The sequence below is a fragment of the Sciurus carolinensis genome, chromosome 14 (assembly GCF_902686445.1).
Source record: "Sciurus carolinensis chromosome 14, mSciCar1.2, whole genome shotgun sequence".
In the NCBI taxonomy this organism is placed as follows: Eukaryota; Metazoa; Chordata; class Mammalia; order Rodentia; family Sciuridae; genus Sciurus; species Sciurus carolinensis.
In genome coordinates this window covers 23,284,793-23,306,714 of record NC_062226.1, presented here as the reverse complement: position 1 = coordinate 23,306,714, position 21,922 = coordinate 23,284,793, and the positions used below count along the sequence as shown (strand labels likewise).

The following is a 21,922-nucleotide window of genomic DNA, read 5'->3' as shown; positions in this document are numbered from 1 at the left end:
TTAGGACACAAGAAACAGTCTTTTTTGAATAACTGGCAGTTTATACTTTAGCACTCAGGTCGGAGTCTCTATCTGGCCTAAGTCTGTCTTAGAACCCAAGTCCTCATGGTAACGTTTGGGGTGACTCCCCTCTGAGTGGACTATGAAGAATTTCTAGTCAATATCATAGGACTCTGTTATCAGTAACATAATTAATGGTAGACTATAACCTTTGGCACAGAAATCTTATACTAGACATAAACACTTCCATCCTGGGTGGACAGCCATGTTCATGCTGACAGCAGAGTTGATTTACCTCCTAGAACGGAGAATGCTGTCTTCTCTATTCACAGAAGTCACAAAATAATAAATTCGAACATACTATTCTATTTCCTGAATTGAGATTTTTCCAGAAATACATGAAGATAGTAATGATTTTTTAGAATCTTAAAATAATTAATGGCTATTCAGTTACCAAAACAGCGAATACGTGACTAGATGAGCATGGTGGTATACACATGTAATTCCAGATGCTTGGGAGGTTGAGGCAGGAGGATCACAAGGTTAAGGTCAACCTGAGCAACTCTGTGAGACTCCTATCTTTAAAAAAAAAAAAAAAAAAGCTAGAGCTGGAGATGGTGCCTAGTGGCAGAGGACTTGCCTATCAAGTGCAAAGCCCTGGGTTCAATCCCCATAACTGGGGGGAAAAAATAAAGACATTAAATGGTCATTTCTTATTTATTTTGAAGGCTATTCAGACACCAGACAGTTTTAAAAAGGGTAGAATTAATATTTTATTGTCATTTATAATCAGATGGCAACTGGGTATATAGCTTCCATACTTCATACTTTTTGTAAATTAAAAAAATTACAAGTTTTAAACAGCTGACGGCTGGTTATGTTTTTCAGAAAACACGATTAGACAAATTCATTAATGGTGGCTTCGAGCTTTTCCTTATTAGCTCCAGAAAACTCACCCACCTGTTAAGAAAATATTGAACTGACGTTAGATATGGCATTACATCTGTACTTTGTACATATGATCACAGAATGAGGCAAGGATGGGGGAGGGGGAGAAAAAGAATCTTATTTAAATAAATCTCACTGAATAACACAGTCCTTTTAAATTAAAAAGTCAAAACCAAACAACAACAAAAAGAACAAATCTTCAATCAAAGGCAAAAGGCTGAAGTACAATTTTTTAGCAGAACTACCTCTAAACAATGATTAATGACCTACATACTTAATATAAATCCTACATACTTAATATAAAGCACCAATCTCAGGGATTTAGAGTCTAGTTCTATCAAAGATCAAGTATTAGTTAGGTTATCACATTATGCTGACTCAATGAAAAATGGTATATTTGAATTCTCTTGAATGCAGAAAATAGGGACATGCTCTACACTAAGAAGGGACAAGTCACTTCAATTACTTCATTAATACCACATGCCCTCCTTTTGGTCTGCTAGTCTTCTTAAAGGTCAGATGTACATACCTTTTGGCCCTTTTTATAAAACTGGAAGGTGGGCATGCATTTGACTTCACACTCTGCAGCAACATCCTGGGGAGGTGGGGAGGGCAGGAAGCAGGGGAGAAGATAAAAACAAGACTTGAGGATTGAACTTTGATGGAAACAGTCCAAAATCAGATTCCTTCTCATTATGTACTCCACATCTCTGCACTGACACTTTGTAGCATATGAAAATCAATGATCATGAATGCAATGGCAGCACAAAAGCCTGTTCTGGTTCTTCCTCAGAACTAGCAGTTCTTGTTTCTTGTTTCTCTAGTTCTTGTTTCTAGTTTCTCTCATCTTCTTGTATGGGTGTGGGCATGTGGATGATGGTTATAAGGGCAAGACATTTACTCATAACTTAGTGATCAAAGAGCTACTCCAAAGACCTAACCAGCAGAAAACACCAGATCCCAATGAATGGAAGTGAGTCTTATATAATTGTTTAATTTATAAGAAAATAGATCATTAAAAACTGGGGGGAAAAAATCACTGAGAAGTGGTGTTAATGTTCTGAGATAAGCGTCTATGTTTATACATTTTATTTTTAATGATGGCAGTCACATTTTACGTAGTAAATTTTTAGTTAAAATATTAAGAATTTTCTCATTTCACTGTGTGAAAGTGATTTAGAAAGATGACACAGGATTCTATACTGTAATTTAATCCCCTATGTTGGGCTTTTAGGTTATTTCCAATTAGGTTCATACTTGTGAATATAGATATCTGTGTTCACTGATTCAATTTTCTCATCAACCCTAGAAGTAGAGTCGCTGAAATAACATCCTTATTTTAAAGTCTCCAGATCCATATTATTAAACTATTTTCCAGGGAACCTCTATCAGTTTACTAGTATTTACATTGATTTTTGCCAGCTAGATTAAGATGTTGATTTAACCAGATCCATTGGTCCTAACCTACCCCCATCCTTTGAAAGCACAGGATTTATAGATTTTGCACCAATCAGACTTCAGCTCTGCGAGCTTCTCCAGGTCCATTTCCTCAGTGGTCAAAAATTGTTACTGAAGATTACATGAGATAGGGTGTTCACAATGCCTAACATTTCTGCAAGTTCAATATTTCCTATGATTTTTATTTTTACATTTCTTTTAGATTTATTTGGAAATAAAATAATAATGCAAATGGTTAATCCAAAATGGTTCATCATTAATACATGGCTAAAGAGATTTGGTTCTATTTTTTTGGGGGGGGGGAGCTTTCTAGTTTTTTCCCATGGTTCAACCTACTATGGTTACAGGATCACAATGCTTTAATTAATGCAGTTAGTATATACACTATATTTATGGAGATGAGGCTAACTTCTCTCCCTAATTTGTTTTGTTTAAAAAAAAAAAAAAAAAAAAAAGAACAACTTTCCAGAATTTTCCTAGCAATACTATTTCAGAACATCATGATCTGTTTTTGTTGAAATTGGGTTAAAGTTACATAAATTTGGTAGTACTGATATTTTATTAATGTTGATCAATGCCCACAAACACAACATTACCATCTACTAAAAATATTTTATGGACCACAATAAAGTTTGATAGTTCTATTAACTATATTGAATCTTTATTATCTATTGTTAATGTCTTATTTTTTATTTATTTTGTTGTCCCATGTTTGTTTTTGCGATGCTGGGGATCCCAGGGCCTCACACTTGCTAAGCAAAGCAAGTGCGCTGCTACTGAGGAATTACATCTTTTTTTGTACTGGGTATTAAATCTAGGAGTGCTCTACTACTAAGCTATCTCCCCAGCCATTTTTTAATTTTATTTACTTCTTTAGAGACAGGTTCTCACTAATGTTCCCAGCTCTCATTTTACAGAGTACTTGGCCTATCCTTGTAGTGACTGGAAAGGTATGCACACTACAGAAAAATTTTCCTTTGAGTTTAAAAAACATTCTTAATTCTAAGTTTTTACAAACCACCCCTCTCTTTAAAACCAGAATCCTAGCCTGCTCCCAACACCACCACCCACTTCCTGTTTTTTATAAACAATGGATTTTAAAAAAATATTTATAGAAAAATTCATTTTTTGGAGGGTGCGCAAATACTGTGAATTCTGACAAATGCACAGTCATGTCACCACCACTACCAGGAAACAGAAGGGTTCCCTCACCTTCCCCCAAATTTCTACCAGCTGCCCCTGTAGTCAGTACCAGCTCCACCGAAACCCTGGCAACCACAGACCTATTGTCCATTTTTAGGGTCTTGCCCAACTTAGATTTTTATTAGTAAATGGAACAGGACTATGCTTAACCTTATGAACTTTAATTTCACTGGCTTCAGGGCTAACAAATCAGTCACTTCTATTGTTAACTCATTGCTGACTCTTCCAACCAAAATTGAAACACATGGCATTCCCCAAGGTTGCAAAATATTCACGTCTAAGCTACTTTGTTTCTTGTTTTAATTTACAAAATAAGTATCACACCCTGTTGGCTATCAAAGAAAAACCATCAGTCTGTTGTTTTCAAAAGGGCTAGTCCTCATAACTTTCTGTGAATATAAAATTATTTTCCTTGTGTACCATATTACACATTCAGGTCAGTCTTCTAACTGTCCATTGGCATCTGTTATATCTATAAGATAATTTCTTCCTAAGAGTTTAGGATCTGTGCTGCTCAGTCTTTAGAAGTTTTTTTGTTTGTTTGTTTTTTGTTTTTAAGTACCAGGGCTTGAACCCAGGGGAGCTTAACCACTAAGCCACATCCCCAATCCTTTTTAAATATTTGATTTAGAGACAGGGTTTTGCTGAGTTGCTTAGGGCCTTGCTAAGTTGCTGAGGCTGGCTTTGAACTTGAGATCCTCCTGCCTCAGCCTCCCAAGCTGCTGGGATTACAGGTGTGCACCACCGTGCCCAGCTCAAACTTTAGAATAGTGAAGCAAAATTAAAGGGCCCCAGGCTGGGGACATAGTTCAGTTGGTAGAGTGTTTGCCCAGCATGCCTAAGTTCCTGGGTTCAATCCCCAGCACCATAAAAAAGAAAAAAAAAGAAAAAAAAAAAAGGGCCCCAATTTGTCAGAGGGTCACTTCAAGTTTGAAAGGTTAAGTGTGCCCCAAGCAGGCATGAAGGAGGAGCTTCATGGGAAGTCCCTGCTTGTTCTACACATCTACTTCCCAAAGGTTCAAGACGGAAGTAGGAAGGGCACCTGTCCTCAGCAGAATCTAGGGAGCTGCTCTACTCTTATGTTAGGTCAGCCCATATGCTGCTGCAGTCCCCTCGCCCAGGCAATGGGTGCTAAGAGAAATGACTCTCATAATTACTGAGGACATTTTATGACATCATGCATGCAAAGGGCCTACCATGGCATCTGGCACATATTATTACTTTATAATAAAAATTATGTTTTTATGTGATAAGGTCAGTAGCAGTCACTTTATCTAGTCCAGTGGCAAATTACTCCTGTCTAAAGTGACCATATAGAAAAAATGACTACGAGCTTATTAAAACAGGGAATAAGGATCTTCCCTCCCCATCTACAAACATGAACAATTATTACTGAACCATAACATTCATTCATTGCATACCTGGTCCCAAAACAAGTCTGTTCATAGACAGTACAGTTGAGCATCCCTTATCCAAAATGCTTGGGACCAAAAAAGTGTTTCAGGTATCAGAGCTTTTTGGATTTTGAAATGTTTGTATAGATTTCACTGGTTTTCCTTTGTGTGTGTGTGTGTGATCTGAAAAAGTGAAATCCAAAATCCATAATTTTTTGAACATGATGTCAGTCTTCAACATGTTTTGGACTTCAGAGTAGTTTGGAATTTGGGTTAGGGATACAGAGTTTGCATAACCATAGATAAGAATCACTGGGTACCAGTGATTGTACCTTAGAATGTGCCAGGCACTATTCTAAGCACTTCATAGAATCCTGGTGACTACTTTATGATGTTGACCTGACACTGCCTTTTATAGAGGATGAAACTGAGGCACAGAAAAGTTAATAACTTAACCCTGTCTCCACTGTTAATGAGGGTCAGAACTGGGAAATAAAGCAAGCAATCTGGGTGAAGGATCCAACCCACAACACTACCGTAAATACAAAAGGAAAGATGGATCAGGGGGATGCCAAGGAAACAAATGTAGTTTGGGGAACAAAAGCAGGTAACTGGAGAAGAGTTCACAGAGAAAAAGGGAAGCCTGACTAGAGATAGTCAGGAAAGGAAAGGCTGGTCAGGGGAGAGAAGGCCGTGCAAGCAAAGCCAGGCGTCTTCCAAGGCAGGAAATGGGACAGTGTGCTGAGAAGAGGACTCTTGCATTGGTGGGCCCTCTGTGGAACGCCATACACCCATTTATTTGGCATCCCCGGCTTGTTCAGTGAATAGCACCTTGGAAGGTATATGGGCAGGTGATCTGTAGACAGATAGCCAAGGCTCTGAGAAGATGGGAGATTGGCTTCCAGCAGAAGCTGATGAACCAGGATGAGAACCTAGGTCCAGTACCTTTGTTGCCATATCACATAGTCCTAACTGCTCCTGCCTAGGATGCTCACACATCTGTAAAGATGTCCAGATATGCTACATCCCAAACAGGCTCTCCAAGTTCAGCGTGCTGTGTGAGCAGTAAGGCCATGTGCTAAGAACTCAATCTGCATCCACCACAAGACAGCATCCTCTAAAGTGTGGTGGGAAAGCCAAGGGCAGGGCAGTCAGATGACCTCACTTTCAATCTGAGCTCTGCCATGTACTCTCTTCAACTCCAAAGACAACCTCTCTGTGTTTGTTTTCTCATCTGTAAAATGGGGCTGACATCAGCGCAAAGAATGAAATGAATCCACACTTATAAAGGATACAGAACAGTGCCTGGCGTGTATCAGGTGCAGAACAAGAATCTCCTAAATAAAACCAACCCTGGAATTTCCCCAAACTCTCAGCATTCTGAGGCACCCTGTTTGCTCATGGTACATCAAGCCTATGGATTTAATTATTGTAGCCAATTCCATTTCTATTTATTGAGCATCTCAGAATGGCAGGTAGAATGTAGGGGCTTGGAAAGGTGGGTGAGTGATAAGACTCAGAAGTCTTAATCATGCGCCTTATCTGTTTTTATGTTTATTTTAGGATGTGATGCACATAGTTCCTGATACCTAGGATTGAGATAATCATCACCTATCTGAAACAGAACATTTTAGATAGAATTACAGTTCTACTATTACTTGACACATTTTTTTTAAAAAAAGCATTATGCTATTCAGAGAAAAAGGCAAGGTGAAAAAGCTCAATAGTCTCTTGGATTCCAGCTACGTACCTGACAGTCGTCCACATCTACTTCAAGGAACAACACATTGGAATACTTCTCAGAGAGGGACTGGAAAATTTAAAATGAAAAATCCAAAATGGCAATCAATATACTCCAACTTCTTCAATGGAAAGTCAATAAAAGTAGAGATTAACTAAAGATCTAAAATTTTAACTTAAGGAGCAGGTAGGCATAAAGAAAATACATTTTTTCTGAATCAAGATTTTCCTCATGGAAAATAATTGGACCCATGTGTCAACTTGAAGAAAAGCAAAACCATTTCAGATAAACGCAATTAACTTCTGAGAGTTGTCTTCGACAGGCTATATGTATGGAACCTACATTATCTAAGTTATTTTGCTACTACTTTTAGACTAATGATCCAGCAAAATAAAAACTTCCCCCCAAGCCCTTTAACGGTTCTCTTCTAGTTTGGTGACTACTGACCCAAAAATACCAAGAACTCATACTCACATGAAAGAAAGGTTTGATCATTTTGCAAGGGCCGCACCACGTGGCAGAGAAGTCAACTACTACAAGCTTGTCTCCTGCAGTCGTCAAGGCTTCCTGAAAAGCTTCCTACAAAGGGTGGAAGAAAAGCTTATGCTGAATAGTTTCATTTTCAAAAGCTTCGGAGACTTGAAGACACTAGGTACAACTCAGAGGTCCCACTTTCAGCAAAACCCAAACCAGTCAATCAAACCAGGTGTGAAGGAATCCTACACCAGTCAGTCACTTAAGAAGACGAAACAAAATAGAATGCATAGAGTTCCTGATACTAATGTCTTCACTTTTTTTGTTTAATAAATTATCGTGTACTGGCTGACTTATATTCAAACTAAGCACATGAAAGGAAAATAAAAAATAACACTTGTACTAACAATGTTTCCATATCAAATCTAGGTATCTGGCTTACAGTCACTAAATCCTTATGGATTGATGAAGAGGGTCACTGCAACTGAAGAAGTCACAAGGACACAGATTTTAGCCATTGAAAAATAAACAAGTTACTCCCAAGAAAAGTTAACACTTCTGATTAGTCTATGGAAGAATATGCAAAGAGCTAAAACAAAACAAAACAAAAACAAAAAATCCTGAAACTAACCCCTAACACTCAGTTGCTGCTGATGTAAACATATTTTCAGGTTTGTGTGCATATGCATATGCATGTGTGGCTGTTTGGTTTCCAGAGTTGAGATGACATTTCATATCAACCTTTGGTTTTTGCCCTTTAGTTCAAAATAATGCCCTCATCATTGCTCATGAAAGGAATCATAGTTTTAGTTTCTCATGAAGGAAGTTTTCTGTAGATAACATTTTGCATAAAGAATATATATTAAACAAAATTCCCAGCAGTAATGATCAAGAGATCCCTTACCACCTCCTCCCTGAATTATTTATCAATGGTCTTGATCCTGTAACCCTAGAAACCTAACAGTCTAGTTACAAGGGGTTCATTTTAACCACATTCATTGTTGACCCAAACCAAAACCAGGGCAAGGAAGATAAATCAAAGCACAAACATATATATCTGAAGTCTAGATTTTCTTCAAGAGAGAAATGCAGATCAAATTGGTTTAATCAAAAATTAATATTCTCTTCTCCTACAAGAATTCTATTAGATCTGGTTCAATAAAGAAGGAAAGTAAATAAATAAAACACACATCCAAAACAAAAGCCTAATGTGAGTTTCTCAAGAACTACAGTTATTTTCCTAGATTTTAAATTTCCACCTCATGTTTTGGAGAAATAATTTACAAATGGCATTCGTGAGATTGGTATAGACTGGAATGGCATGCTTTGGTAACCTTTTCAATTGTGCAGACCCATCAACACGACTTTTGGGTGTGGAGAGATCTGGGCGTGTGGGGTAAGGGAAAGGGATGCAACAGAGAGTAGAAGTATGGAAATTATTTTTCCAAACCACTACTGGTTGTTCCAAATAAAATTAATTCAAAGATGTCCCTAGGATGATTTTTACCTCAAACGAGTTTTTTTTTTTTTTGGTAATGATTTGGTTCACTATACCGTATCCATACAGGCACATAACAATCTGATCAATTAATTCTTTACTGCAAGATTCTGGTAAGATAGTACAAAAAAATCAAGGAGTGACCTTGATCAAAAACTTGATACGATTAACTTTGAAGATTGAAAGTACCATATTTCAAACATCCTCAAGGATTTCCCCAAACAATTCTGAATCAAAGTCAAGCAAAACTACCTAAAATTCTGACAAGGGGTCCTCTAGATTAGGTGGACAGTTACAGAGCCAGGTACATGTATAACTCTCATTAAGATTCTCTTCTGACCTAAGTTTGCCTAAAACAGGTTCAACTTGAAAATTATTCAAGATTATCTTATGAAAAAGCAAGTCACAATTTTAGCTCCCAGAAACTAACAATCATGATTCAATCACTGACACAAATAATATGGAAACAAAACATAGGGTAGATAAAACAAGAGTAGAGTCTAACACCTCTTTTCCTAAACTCGCTCAACTCCAAAGGTGGTAAGCATGAGAAGTTTGTAAAGCGTTTAGTTAAGTGCCTTATGTGTAAGAATTTCAAGAAATGATAGTGTCATTCTTAGGAAAAAGTAAAAGGAAAACTAAAACTGCTGATTTCTTCTTCCTTATGGCACTTATGGTTCATTACTGCATTCATGTCTGGAAGAGGCCCCACACAGTGCCTCAGAAACACTTGCACCAACTTCAACCTACCAGGAGGAAAATTTAAACTTTCTTCAGTATTGACAAATAATCAGATTAAAGTTAGATGTGGTGGTACACGTCTGTAATCCCAGTTAACTCAAGAGGCTTAGGCAGGAGAATTGAAAGTTTGACCACAACCACAGCAACTGAGTGAGGCCCTAAGCAACTGAGAAAGACCCTGTCTCAAAATAAAATAAAAAGGACAGGGGGTGTAGCTCAGTGTTGTAAAATATCCCTGGTTCCAATCCCCAGTACCAAGATAAATAAATAATTTGTAAACAAACAAACAAAAAACTTGATTGCTAAAGCCTTTGGGGTCCAAGCTGTGGTGCTTTCTTGAGTAACTAATGTCCTCTCACCTTTGTACACCTTTCTTACTGGAGAGGGAGGAAGGCGTCATCCCTACCCTAGTCACAACAGGGAAGGTCAGAGCAGGTGTGCCCCAGGAACCAAAAATCAACTTTCTGTTTGTAGTGGGTGGGTTCTGAGCAAACTAACACAGGCCACTCCAAGGTCTTCTGGCTCACTTAATGAGTTCCACCAGCTTGGTTACACTGAAGTGGCCAGACGCTGGAGAACAAATTCTGACTTACCTCCCTTTCCCAGGCACAGGCTGTGGTACACAGATGTTGAAAAAATGTATATGGAACAAAATTCACTATTAAGGATCTCTTTATCTACAAATGGGGGGTGCTGTTTTTAATATAAAAGTTTATATAATTAAAAAAAACAATAACAACCAGAAGAAGCTGGGAGTTAATAATAACCAAAGTAACAAATGGATCAGAGATCATCACACGCGTTGCAGGTAACTACTTCTGTTTGAGGCCTATTCGCACCGAACAGGTAACTCAAGACCGGGAGCACCAAGATCGCCTTCCCCTGCCTCCTCGGGATGGGCGGGGGCACCGCAGGGTAAATGTTCTCGAGTGCTCTGCCATTTATCAACTTACTACACTCACTTTGACTCTCCTTTTAACAACATTTTCGACTGGCTACAGTACAGACACAATATGTCAAGCTCTGGGTTTCCCAGTCAGGAGGATATTCAGCTCGCAATAACTTTCGAATACGGGAACACTTTTTCTCTTGGGCATGATTAAAAGGACAGTACCACCAGCTGGGTGCCTAATGGCCGATGAGCGCAGAGCCGCACGCTGGGGCTCCGGGTTCCGGCAAAACCTGACTGTGGGTGAACCACGGATGGGTAGGGCAACCGAGGCCGCTGGGCTCAGCCTTGGGGACTGAGTCATTCCAAAGCCAGCGCTGCCGGAAACACGCCCTGCGCCGCAGGAGGAGGAGTCCCGCGGGCGCGGCCTGGACCTCACTTCCTTGGAGCCACCTGGGGCACGCTCCCGAGGGTCTCCAACCGGGTTCGGTCGAACCACTTTGCGTGGAAAAGGAACGCGTCATGCTTGGGGCCGGGCAGTGATATAATAGATGAGACTCAGGCCTAGACCTGCTCCCTAGGAGGCTCACCGCACCCCACGCGGGTGACTATAATGCATACGGACAGAGTGGTGACCAGTGACCCCGCGCCTTCTCCAATGGCCCCTCCATCTCCTTGCCTGAACCTGAATCTGGATGCGAATAGGGGACAAGGGCGGACTCTGTCCATCCCTTCTCCCTTCTCCAATCGAGGTTTCCCGGGTTTGCGGGATGTGCAGTATGGGGACCTCCGAGCGCTCTGCGCGCGCGTATTTCCACGGTGCACAGGGCACGGACCGGGCTAGGCACCCGGACCCTGTCCTCCAGGGGGCCCTCCTCCCTCTTCTCCCCTCCCCCAAGGCATGCTCGACAATCTCGGGCGCGCCCAGGGCCCGGCTTCTCTCAGTCCCAGGCCGAGCCACCGCGTCCCCTTCCCCCAAGGATGCAGAGGGGCAGCCTCCCCACCTCCGGGTGCATCGCCTTCCCCAGCTACGGAGGCTGCGCGTTGCGTCCTGGCCTTCCCCGGGCGCACGTACCTTGCTGTCGATCTGTTTCACCATTTTGGCTGTTGGGGGGTCTGACAAACGACTGCTGCAAACGACGGAAGCGGATCGGAGGCGCCGGACAGAGCTGAGAGGCGAACGCGCAGCCCGCCTTCGCTTTATAGCGACAGGGCGGGGCGCCGTGGGGCGGGGCGCGCGGCCGCGCGCGTCGTGCGTGTAACGGGGGCGCGCCCGCTCCGGCCTCCCGCGCCCGCCAAGGCGCTGCGGCTGGGCCCCGGCCCCCGCTCCGCCTCCCCGGACCTCGGCTGGCGCAGGCGCGGGGCGGAGCTTCGGGGACCGCCCCCAGCTCAGGCCCTGAAACCTAGGTTCGGTGCTGCCCTTTCCCGGCAGAAAACGTTCTGTGGGGGCGATGGCAGGACGTGAAGGGCGCTTGCACTTTGCACGGCGGTGGGAGGCGGATGGTTGTCCCAGGGCTACAGGGTCTCTCCCTGGTCACTTGGGAAGGCGTCAGCCAGCCTTAATTGAACACGCCCAGGCTGGAAATTGGTACAGTCCTGGGGCCCCGGCAGGGCTGGATTCCTCTAAAAGGCTGGCTTTGCTTGGGCTCCCCAACATCGTGCGCCCCATAAAGTGCTGAGTAACGATGACGAGGAAGTATCTCTGTGAGCTCCCTTGCCTCCTTTCCGGATTTTACCGCGACGATTCTCTTCTTCCTTCCTTTCCTTTCACTTTCACCGATGAACCACTGCTCCCGAGTGACACATCAGTTTAGTGCTCTTAGACGGCGGGGCGACTGGCTGGGCTCTTGACCAGCAGCCGGAATGAGCTCTGCAATTTAGTTACACAGTTGTAACGCCGGCAAGTCCTGATCTCCAGGGGTCACAGATTTGCCTTCTCTAAAATGGTAATCCTGACGGTCTCGATCTTTTGGTGGTGCTGTTCTGAGGGATTAAGGGATCGTAAAGCGACTAGGACAGCGCTTGGCACATAGCAAACACTCAGTAAATCGTTGTAATTATAGTCGTTGTGAGTACTAATTAGGCTTGCTTGGTATCTTGAGACGCCTGACTTGGCTACCTTATGTTTACACAGTTGCATGAGTGTTTTCTACCTCAGGACGACTGAAACAGTTTGTATCGATATAGGGATGCGTGTGCCTGTTGGGTCTGGAGGACTGGGTGTAAGATAAGTATGTTAGCTGGTAATGGGAAACCGGGAGGGCCTGTCCATGAGGAAGAAGTGGAGGTGGAGAAGAATGAGAACCAGAAACCTGGGAGGGAAAATCCTGGAGGGATTTTTCAGAGCTAAGCAGCTTTGGATGAAGCTGCATCTAGGTGCACTTGGATGGGGTGGTGAAAATACCTCCTGGATTTCCCCTCCCCGCTCTTTCAAACGGAGAGGAAGGAAGAAAACCAGAATTTTTGAACCAGTTGTGCAAAATTTATAGAGGGCTGAGGAGTTTGGCGTCATAGGTGAAGATATGGACAAGGGACACATTCTAAGGACAGCCCTAACACTGGGAGAATGGACTGCCCTGAATGCAGCAAACTTTGCAAAGATTAAGGACTACTGTGGCAGAGAGGAGCGCCATGGAGCACCAGGGGGCAGAATCTGTAACTCCCTTCTACTGCTGGGTTCTCAGTCCAGTTGCAGTCCCCTTTTCTGGCTTATCTATTAGTTGGTGAGTTTGTATATGCAGTGACAACAAATCACTGAACTGCAGGAAGAGGAACTGCAGATCTCTAATGGTCATTCAGGACACCCTCAGCTGACATTTCTCCAGAGACCTCCCACATGTGCGATGTGACTCAGTTGCAGGAAATGCTGACTACCTCTCACCTCCACTGAACCAAAATAAACTGGAGGCGACAAATGCAGACAGTAAGGAACTGGGAGGCTGGACTCTGCAATTAGACTCTCTCATTCTCGTTCTCTCTTAACTGGGTAACTCTAGGCCAGTGTAAATAGCCTTTCTGTGCCTCAGCATCCTCATCTATAATGGGGATAATAACACCTTGTGCTATTACAAGGGTTGAGTGAGTTAAAATACTGTGTATATACTTTGAACCGTGTCTGGTGGGTAGTGAGTGCCACATGTACTGTGAATACAGGCTGTCGAGTCGGGGAAGCCCAAATGGAATGACGACAGAGCTAGGGTGAAACGGGAGACTGTAAATCAGGTGTTAGTCCTAAGAAAATCAAGTGATCAGGGAATCTGTAATGAACAGTGAGCTCTGTAACATGATTCTCAAAGGAAGAGGACTTTTTTCTCTCTGAGGGTGGAAGAAAAGTGGGCTAGATCTGGTCCTAAGAAGCAAGCATCCCTACCTCCAGGGCCATGGGAAACTGAGTCCTTAGAATTTCAGTTCTAGGTGCAGGAAAATTGTTGGGGGCAGCCCAGAGAGTGGAACGCATTTGGGCAGAGAAGTGGAGGGGCAAGAGGAAGAGAAGTGGGGAGGGGAATTAATAGGTCTTTATATGGGGGATTGGCTTTATGTATGAATTAAAACTCTCAGTTGCAAGGAAATCTAGCTAAAACTGATATAAACCCAAAAGAGAATTAGGAACTCTTATTGCCAGGAACTCCAGGTGCCTAAAACTGTCACAGGTGCCATTTTGATTGTATTTTTCTCAGATAGGCTGTTGGCTTTACCCAGGAGTGGCCCAGGCAGCACCAGGCTTCAGTTCCTCTGATTGGGCATCTCTGCAGGAAGAGCATCCTTCTCATTCTCCTAAATGTCCCAGAGGTTGACCTTTATTGATTGGCATGTGATGGGGGCAGAATAAGGGGGAGTGAGCCTTGCTTCAACTGTTGGATCAGTAGAGAAAATCTAGGGGGTTACCAGGGAGAGGGGAGATGGATACTGGAGGAGCAAAAAGGATATTTTCATGTTGTCAAGAAGAGCAGAAATAAGGACCATGGGTGATGAGCTTGCTTCAGGTTTCTGGCTCAGCTCAGTCTGAGGCTCCATGAGAGACTGGAGATCTAGATTGGCTGTCTTTGGGGATTCACCCCGGTTTGAAGAAAACACAACCACAGGGCTTCTGAAGCAAGCATTTCTCAGGTCTCAGATTTCTTGGATCATTAATTTGATGTAGCTGGAAATGCTGAATGATTACTAGAGTCCTGGAACACACCCAGATGAACCTGGGGAGATCACAGTCTTTTGAAGTAAAACCTTGGAACTACCTTTAAAAGAGTTGAGATGAGAACATAAAATAAGTTCAAAGTACAATGATAAAATAGTAGAAGGAAAAGGAACAAATAAATACTGTGGGACAATCCTTTATGTCAGCCCAGAGCCAGGTGTGTCTCCTTCTCAGTGTCCCTTAGAGATAGATACTATGCTTCCCATTTTGCAGGGAAGAAAATGAAGTTCAAAGAGGTCATTTTATCATAACAAGAGCTCACAGCATTTTTTTTTTTTTTTTTTTGGTACCAGGGATTGAATCTTGGGGTGCTTAATCCCTGAGCCTCATCCTCGGCCCTTTTTATTTTTTTAATTTGAGACAGGGTCTCTAAGTTACTTAGGTCCTAGCTAACTTGCTGAGGCTGGCTTTGAAATTGCAGTCCTTCTGTTTCAGCCTCCCCAGCCACTGAGATTACAGGCAGCCACCACCACACCTGGCTTTGCCAATTCTATTCTATTCATGGAGAAAAGAAGAGCCAGTACAATCTTCCAGCCCATTCACAAATCTTGAATTCCTTTCATTTCACTAGTGAAAAATACCTAACATCCTTTATGCTAGTTTACGGACACCATAGATTACAATATTTTAAATATAAACTGTTTGGATTTTAAAAAGACATAAATATATATTGCACTTCCAATGCAAAGTATTTTTTCCTTTATTTTTGGGGTGCTGAGAATGGAACCCAGGGTCCTGTGCATGCTAGCCAAGTGCTCTATCATTGAGCCACATACACCCCCTCAATGCTATTTTTTTTAAAATTAGAGCATTATGGTTATACATAGTAGTTGGGTTCATTTTGACAAAATCATACATGTGTGGAATTTGATTTACTTTTATTGTGTAACTGGTGCCTCACCTTGCCCTTCCTCCTCCCCTCCTCCGTTCCCTTCTACTCTACTGATCTCCCTCTTGCTCATTTATTTATTTTTGATTGGCACTTTATACATATGCATAAAGGTGGAATTCACTGTGGTATATTTACATATGCACATAATGCTAAGTATTTTAATGTAATTTTCGGATAATATAATAAACCCTGTGAATAATTGATCCTACACACCACTGCCTGTTTCGTTCCCTGATCTGGCCAAATAGTCCCCCCTTTCTGCCCCTAAGGCCCTTCACTGTGCACCTTGGAACCCTCTGGGTTTGGCAAGCACCATTGTATTCTTAGATATTTCTTTTGCTTTAAACTTTTGCTTACCTCAGTGTTTGTCAAGTATAACCTACGATGCACCATGTATATCATGGCCAGGAATTCTAGAAGATACTTTCCATTACTGCTTCTAGAGTCCTTCAAAACCCCAGTGGAGGCCAACCATGGTGACATAACACCCTAATCCCAGAGATTCAGGAATCTTAGGCAGAAGGATGGCTAGTTCAAGGCTAGCCTTGGAAACTTAGTGAGACCCTGTCTCAAAAAAAATGGCTAACACAAGCGTGGGTGTAAAAGTTAGATAAATCTTTCATAGGTCTTGTAGTTTTCAAATGGCTGTAACTGCTAAACAATATAATTTAATTAGATACCTACTAAGCTTATCCTGAATCCAAAGACTTGGAGAACCACCATGTCAGTCTGATTTGTCACTGTGGCAAAATGACTGAGATAAACAACTTGTAAGGAGGAAAGGTTTATTTTGGCTTATGGTTTCAGGAGTTGATGGCCAGTTGACCCCACTGCTTTGGGGCCTGTGTTTTGCAAGGCAGAACATCATGGTGGGGAGTGCATGGTGGAGCAAGCTGCTCCCCTTATGGCAGCTAGGAAGCCCATGAGCACATGTACATGTGTGCCAAAGAAGAGGAGAGAGAGGAAGGGGCCAGGGTCCTAATATCCCCTTCAAGTGCACAGTCCTAGTAACCCAACTTCCTTTGCACAAGGCCCCACTTCCTAAAGATTCCACCAGCTTATATACCACTATGGGCTAGGGACCAAGCAATCAACCCATGGATCTTATGGGGCCATTCAAGATCCAAACTATAGCGAGCAGGGAGGGAAAACTACAATAAACGGACCTGATGGATTCATTACAAAGGACCACCCCAGGAGGATCCAAGCCATCCACAGTAATGCTTTAAGAGCTGCACAAAGCTTAGAAATGTTAGGGTAAAATACTCAGACCTTAAGATCAGGTAAATTACAAGGATGTCTACTCTCACCACTTCAAGTCAACATTATACTGCAGGATCTAGTGAGAGCAATTAGTCAAGAAAAATAAAAGATATCCAGGTTGGAAGGGAAGAAAACTATTTGTAGATGACATGATCCCATATAGAGAAAATCTTGAGGGACAAATACTGTTAAAACTAACAGGTTTAGCAAGGATGTGGGATATAATCTTGAAATACAAAATTCACAAAGAATTCCTGGGGTGTAAATTTAATAAAAGAAGTACATGATTTTTACAGTGAAAACTATCATTAAGTGGAGAAAAGGATTGTCAACTTCTACATTTGGTTCTGGGACATATACAAAAGGATGTATTTGGTCCCTACCTCACACCACTTCCAAAAGTTAACTCAATGTATCAAAGACCTAGAACTATAAAATTCCTAGGAGGAAAGATAACTAAATTTTTGTGACCTTGGGTTAGGTGAAGATTTCTAAGGCATGATACCCAAAGATTATGCAAATATATAAGAGCTGGCTTTCTTCACAATTAAAACATTTTGTGCCTCAAAGGACACCATCAGGGAAAAGAAGAAAATAACTCACAAAATGGGAGAAAATATTGGTAAGTCCTATGTCTGATAAAAGACTTGCCTTTAGAATATACAAAGAAATCTCTCAACTCAACATGAAAGACATGCCATTTTAAAAAAATGAACAAAGGATTTGAAAAGACATTTTTCTAAAGAAGGTTTGCCAGTGACCAATAAGCACATGAAAATCTGACCAACATCAGTAGCCATGTGGAAGTTCAAATCAAAACCGGAAAGACTACTTTACTCCGATTAAGATTAGCTATAATAAAAAAGGCAGAAAAGTATCGGGGAGGATGTGGGGAAATTCTAACCCTTATACATTGCTGTTAGGAATAAAAAAAATGGTACAACTGCTGTGGAATGCATTTTGATAGTTCCTCAGTAAGTCAAACCCAGTTACCACATGATCTAGCAAACATATTTCAGGTTTGTACTCAAAAAGAAAATGCATGTGCACATAAAAAACATGCAAGAATGTTTATAGTAGCATTATTCTTAATAGCCAAAATGTAGAAATGTCCTTTCACTGAAGAAGGGATAACAAAAGATAGGATACCCATTTGATGGAAATTATTTGACCATAATAAAAGGGAATACAGTTCTGATACTTGGGACACGTGGATGAACTTTGAAAACATTATGGTAAGTGAAAGGACCAGACAGAAAAGGCCACACAGTGTATTATTCCATTTCATGAAATGTACAAAATAGGAAATTCATACACTCAGTAAGTACCTTGGTTTTTTCCAGGGACTAAGGGGAATAAGAATGGGTAATGACTACTAACAGGTCTGTAGGAGGTTTTTAAAAAATTTTTCCTCCCTTTTTAGGTCTTGAATATATTCTGAAATTTGATAACTGTGGAAAATATTCTGAAATTTGATAACTGTGAGGATTGTGTAACTTTGGAATATACTGAAAATGAACTGTAAAAAAACGGGGATGGGGTGGGGGATAAGGATATCTATTCTGCCTTCGCCAATTATTCTAACGCACATAATTGTTCCTCAAAAAGTGTAAAAAGAGAGAAGGATGCCAGGTGGGTGTCACACTCCTGTAATTCCAGCAGCGCAGGTGGCTGAGGCAGAGGATGGTGAGTTCAAAGCCAGCCTCGGCAACTTAGCAAGGCCCTAAGCAACTCAGTGAGACCCCATCTCTAAATAAAATATAAAAAAGGGCTTGGGCATATGTCGCGAGCAGTGAGTAAGAAAGAAATCAAGTTTGGTTTCAACAAGTAGATTTTATTCATGCGGTGCACACTCGACTTAACGTTCCTCATAATAGCAAATAACAAATACACTGAAGATTCACTCCCTTGTTCACCTAGAGTCCAACCCCATGGACTTAATGCAACGTCTCATAGCCAAGAAGTCAGGCAGCAAGACCAAGGGGATTCTTCTCAGCCATAACCTCTCTCAGCTCCTCGGATGTCTTCGGATGTCCTCGGGTGTCTGGTAAGCTGAGTGGATGGCAGTAGTCACCTTGGGAGAGGTGGTCAATCATCTGGCCTTGGTGACAACAGTCGATCAGCAATCAGCAGTAGAGTGGACAGCAGCTGGGGCAGCCAAGAGACAGAGCAACATGGAGTCCTCTGGTCACGGTGCTGCTGACAGTTTGCTCCAAAAGCCCAGGGGTGTAAGTAGTGATTTTCAGCCCAGTCACGCTTCATAAAGACCAGCACACGACTAGACTAGGAGCCCCCACTCAGATCATAGATAAAGGTTCATATCGGCATTGTTCAGGAGTGTCATCCTGCCACACAGCAAGTGTCACCAGGTGCCTGTTATGATTTTAGTTTTACAAGTCCAGGCAAATACCAAATACAGCTTATTATTACTACATAACACAATGATAGCAATTCCTATTATTTCCTTGTCTCATTACAGCATGTAGCTCAGTGGTTAAGTGCCCCTGCGTTCAATCCCTGGTACCAAAACAATAACAACAGCAAAAAAAAAAAAAAATATATATATATATACACACACACACACACACACACACACACACACAATATTAACAAAAAACAAGAGAGAGAGAGAGAAAAGGAAAGAAAACCATTTCCAATAGAAATGAGTCCAGTTTCTGTCATCATGCTTTGGGACCCTTCTCCCTCCTAAGGGTATGAACAGACACAGGAAGAATGTCGTTCCCCAGTACCATTAACAACTGGTCTTCAGCCTAAAATCAATTTGGATCCTGCAGAGAGGACAACTTGCTGAACTCTATTTACTAACCAGGAAGTATGTAATTTTTATTTATCTGATCCTTAACTATGAAGGCATCAGTGTGCCAAATCATTCTGTGGCACTCAACAACCCAACTATGCACAGTTATTCATATGACCAGGTTAATCTTTTAGGAAAAGAGATAGATCTCATGAGAGTTTTGGATCTTTTAGACATAGAAGAAGTAGAAGTTCAATTGTAATATGTGACTGTCCAGGATCTCAGGTCTTGGAACAATTTAGGAATCCCTCGACTACAAAGAAGTAATTAAGTGCTTGTTCCTGGCCACGGCAACTTTGAGATACAATCAAGGTGGCATGGGCCAAGATATAACTCATCATTATTGGATTTTTATGCTGTAAAGGCCTTTAGCTTCTGTTTATCATTGCTAGGTTGGCACAGTTTGTGAAGCATCGAGTCCCTGATAACACTCCTCCTAGGGGAACCGGATCAGTCCTTGATCAAGAATCTTCAACAGCAAAGAGGAATTGAAGAGACAACATGATTTAAAACGGTATCCTGTGTCACACTCCTCAGACATGAAGTTGTCTTCATTTTGCTGTTAAAAAATACCTTGGGGAACCTGATGCATGTAAAATTGTTATTGTTAAAAAGTTGTTATTATTGAGTTAACAAAAGTATTTCTAAGAGTTCACAAATGTTGGTTTAGAAAGGTGCTTTTCAGACAAAAAAGGAAAAACACTGATCAGTATATTTATAGTTTTATAACTTAGGCTAGGTGTGTAGTTCAATGGTAGAGTTCTTGCCTTGTAAATGTGAGTCCCACCACTGCAAAAAGACAAGAAAACAAACAAAAACTATAAATGGCCAAACAGGAAGAACTTGGAGTGGTATCAGTGTTTCAGCTAAAATAACTATGAAACCTAGTATTATTTGAATTAATTGTGTTTAAACCAATTTTGTTTTCCATCATAGCTTCACTTCTATGCTGATCAAAATTAACTATAATCAAATAATAGATAAGAAGCATAAATGTATTTAAGGTATTTGAAGTAAGAAGAAAAGAAGGGGAGGAATACTTAGGTCATTTTCCATCTTGATTTATAATCCATTTCCTTTGATTAAAAAAATGTTTAACTTCAAATTTAAGACTTTTTATATTGGGGCTGGGGTTGTGGCTCAGTAGTAGAGTGCTTGCCTAGCATGTGTGAGGCACTGGGTTCGATTCTCAGCACCATATATAAATAAATAAAATAAAGATCCATCAATAATTAAAGAAAAAATTTTAAAAAAGTTTTTTGGGGGGAGGTAAGAGAAGAATGGAGGGACTTTGGATTGTGTAGAGGGAAATGAGAGGGGGGAGGGCTGGGGTATGAAAGATGGTGCAATGAGACAGACATCATTACCCTATGTACATGTATGATTACACAAATTGTGTGAATCTACAACATGTACAACCATAGAAATGAAAAGTTGTGCCCCATTTGTGTACAATGAATCAAAATGCATTCTATAAAAATAAAAAATATAAAAAATCATTTAAGAGAATTAAAAGAAGAGTTTTTATATTGATTCATCTAAAAATTCAAGTCTGATAAAACTTTTAAATAATGAAACCAGGAAATTTAATTTAAATGTTAAAGAATCTAATGTTGTGTTTGGTGTTGTTCATGTGGTTGGTTGACTGGAGTGTAGGGCTCTCCTCCGCATGACCCTTCATCTGCCAGTAGGTCAGACGAGGCCTCTTTATGTGGTGGTCTCAAGGCAGTGTTGGGAATATGGCCAGGGTAGAACCTTTCAGGCTTCCTGATGTTTAGGTTTGTACATTCCACAGCATCTCTTCTGCTGCACTACTGGCCAAAGAAAGTCACAGGACCAGTCACAGTTTTAGGGATGTGGAAATATTGAACTTATATTGCAAATTGGTGTACTTACAGGGATTGAAAGACTCTCTGGGACTATCTTTGCAAGCCATGTGCCCTAGTCCTTATTTTCATGGTTGTGCTGAGCATCAGGATGGGGAGGAGAAAAGGAGGAACATCTCTCTTTAGTGCTCTGTCCCAGAAGTTGCACACATAACATCCCTACCATGGATTAGAACTTAGTTATGTGGCTGGATATAGGTAGAAGAGGGGTTAGGAAGTTTAACCTTTGTTCCAGGTAGCCATGGGCCCAGGTAAATGCATGGATTCTGTGTATTATAGAGAAGAAGAATGGATTTTGGTGGGACATACCCAGTAGTATCTGCCAGATAGAAGACATCATATTTTGTGTCAATCCCATACCACAAAATGTTTTTAACTAATCCACGTTACTTAATTTCTACTTGCACTTCTGACCACTTCTACTCTGATCTAGATCATGGCCACATCCATCTCTGCTACTGCTTGCATTTCTATAATCCATTCTTCAGACAATAGGATGTAAGCTGGAGCACATCGCTAGTTGAC

At 41.3% G+C, this 21,922-nt stretch overlaps 1 protein-coding gene and 1 long non-coding RNA gene across 2 annotated transcripts; one reads left to right on the top strand and one right to left on the bottom strand.

Moving 5' to 3' along the window:
- Positions 1–755: 755 nt before the first annotated feature.
- Txn (thioredoxin) lies at positions 756–11,578 on the bottom strand. The gene is made up of 5 exons (XM_047525717.1): positions 11,422–11,578; positions 7,219–7,323; positions 6,754–6,813; positions 1,478–1,543; positions 756–960 (listed from the first exon to the last, which is right to left on the bottom strand). Exons 1-5 carry the CDS (start codon positions 11,443–11,445, stop codon positions 898–900), a joined length of 318 nt encoding a protein of 105 aa, XP_047381673.1. The 5' UTR covers positions 11,446–11,578; the 3' UTR covers positions 756–897.
- A 582-nt stretch (positions 11,579–12,160) lies between these two features.
- On the top strand, positions 12,161–20,680 carry LOC124964901 (uncharacterized). Its single transcript, XR_007105047.1, has 3 exons — positions 12,161–12,292; positions 18,614–18,921; positions 19,904–20,680. It is a non-coding gene; the product is annotated as an uncharacterized LOC124964901 (long non-coding RNA).
- Positions 20,681–21,922: the final 1,242 nt, after the last annotated feature.

What these genes read in the sequence shown, in the direction of transcription:
- Txn (XM_047525717.1), bottom strand. Translation starts at nt 11,445, where the DNA reads ATGGTGAAACAGATCGACAGCAAG. An exon ending in TGAAACAGATCGACAGCAAG is followed by an intron (nt 7,324 to 11,421) that starts GTACGTGCGCCC and finishes CACCCTTTGTAG; the next exon opens with GAAGCTTTTCAGGAAGCCTT. An exon ending in TTTATAAAAAGGGCCAAAAG is followed by an intron (nt 961 to 1,477) that starts GTATGTACATCT and finishes TTTTCTTAACAG; the next exon opens with GTGGGTGAGTTTTCTGGAGC.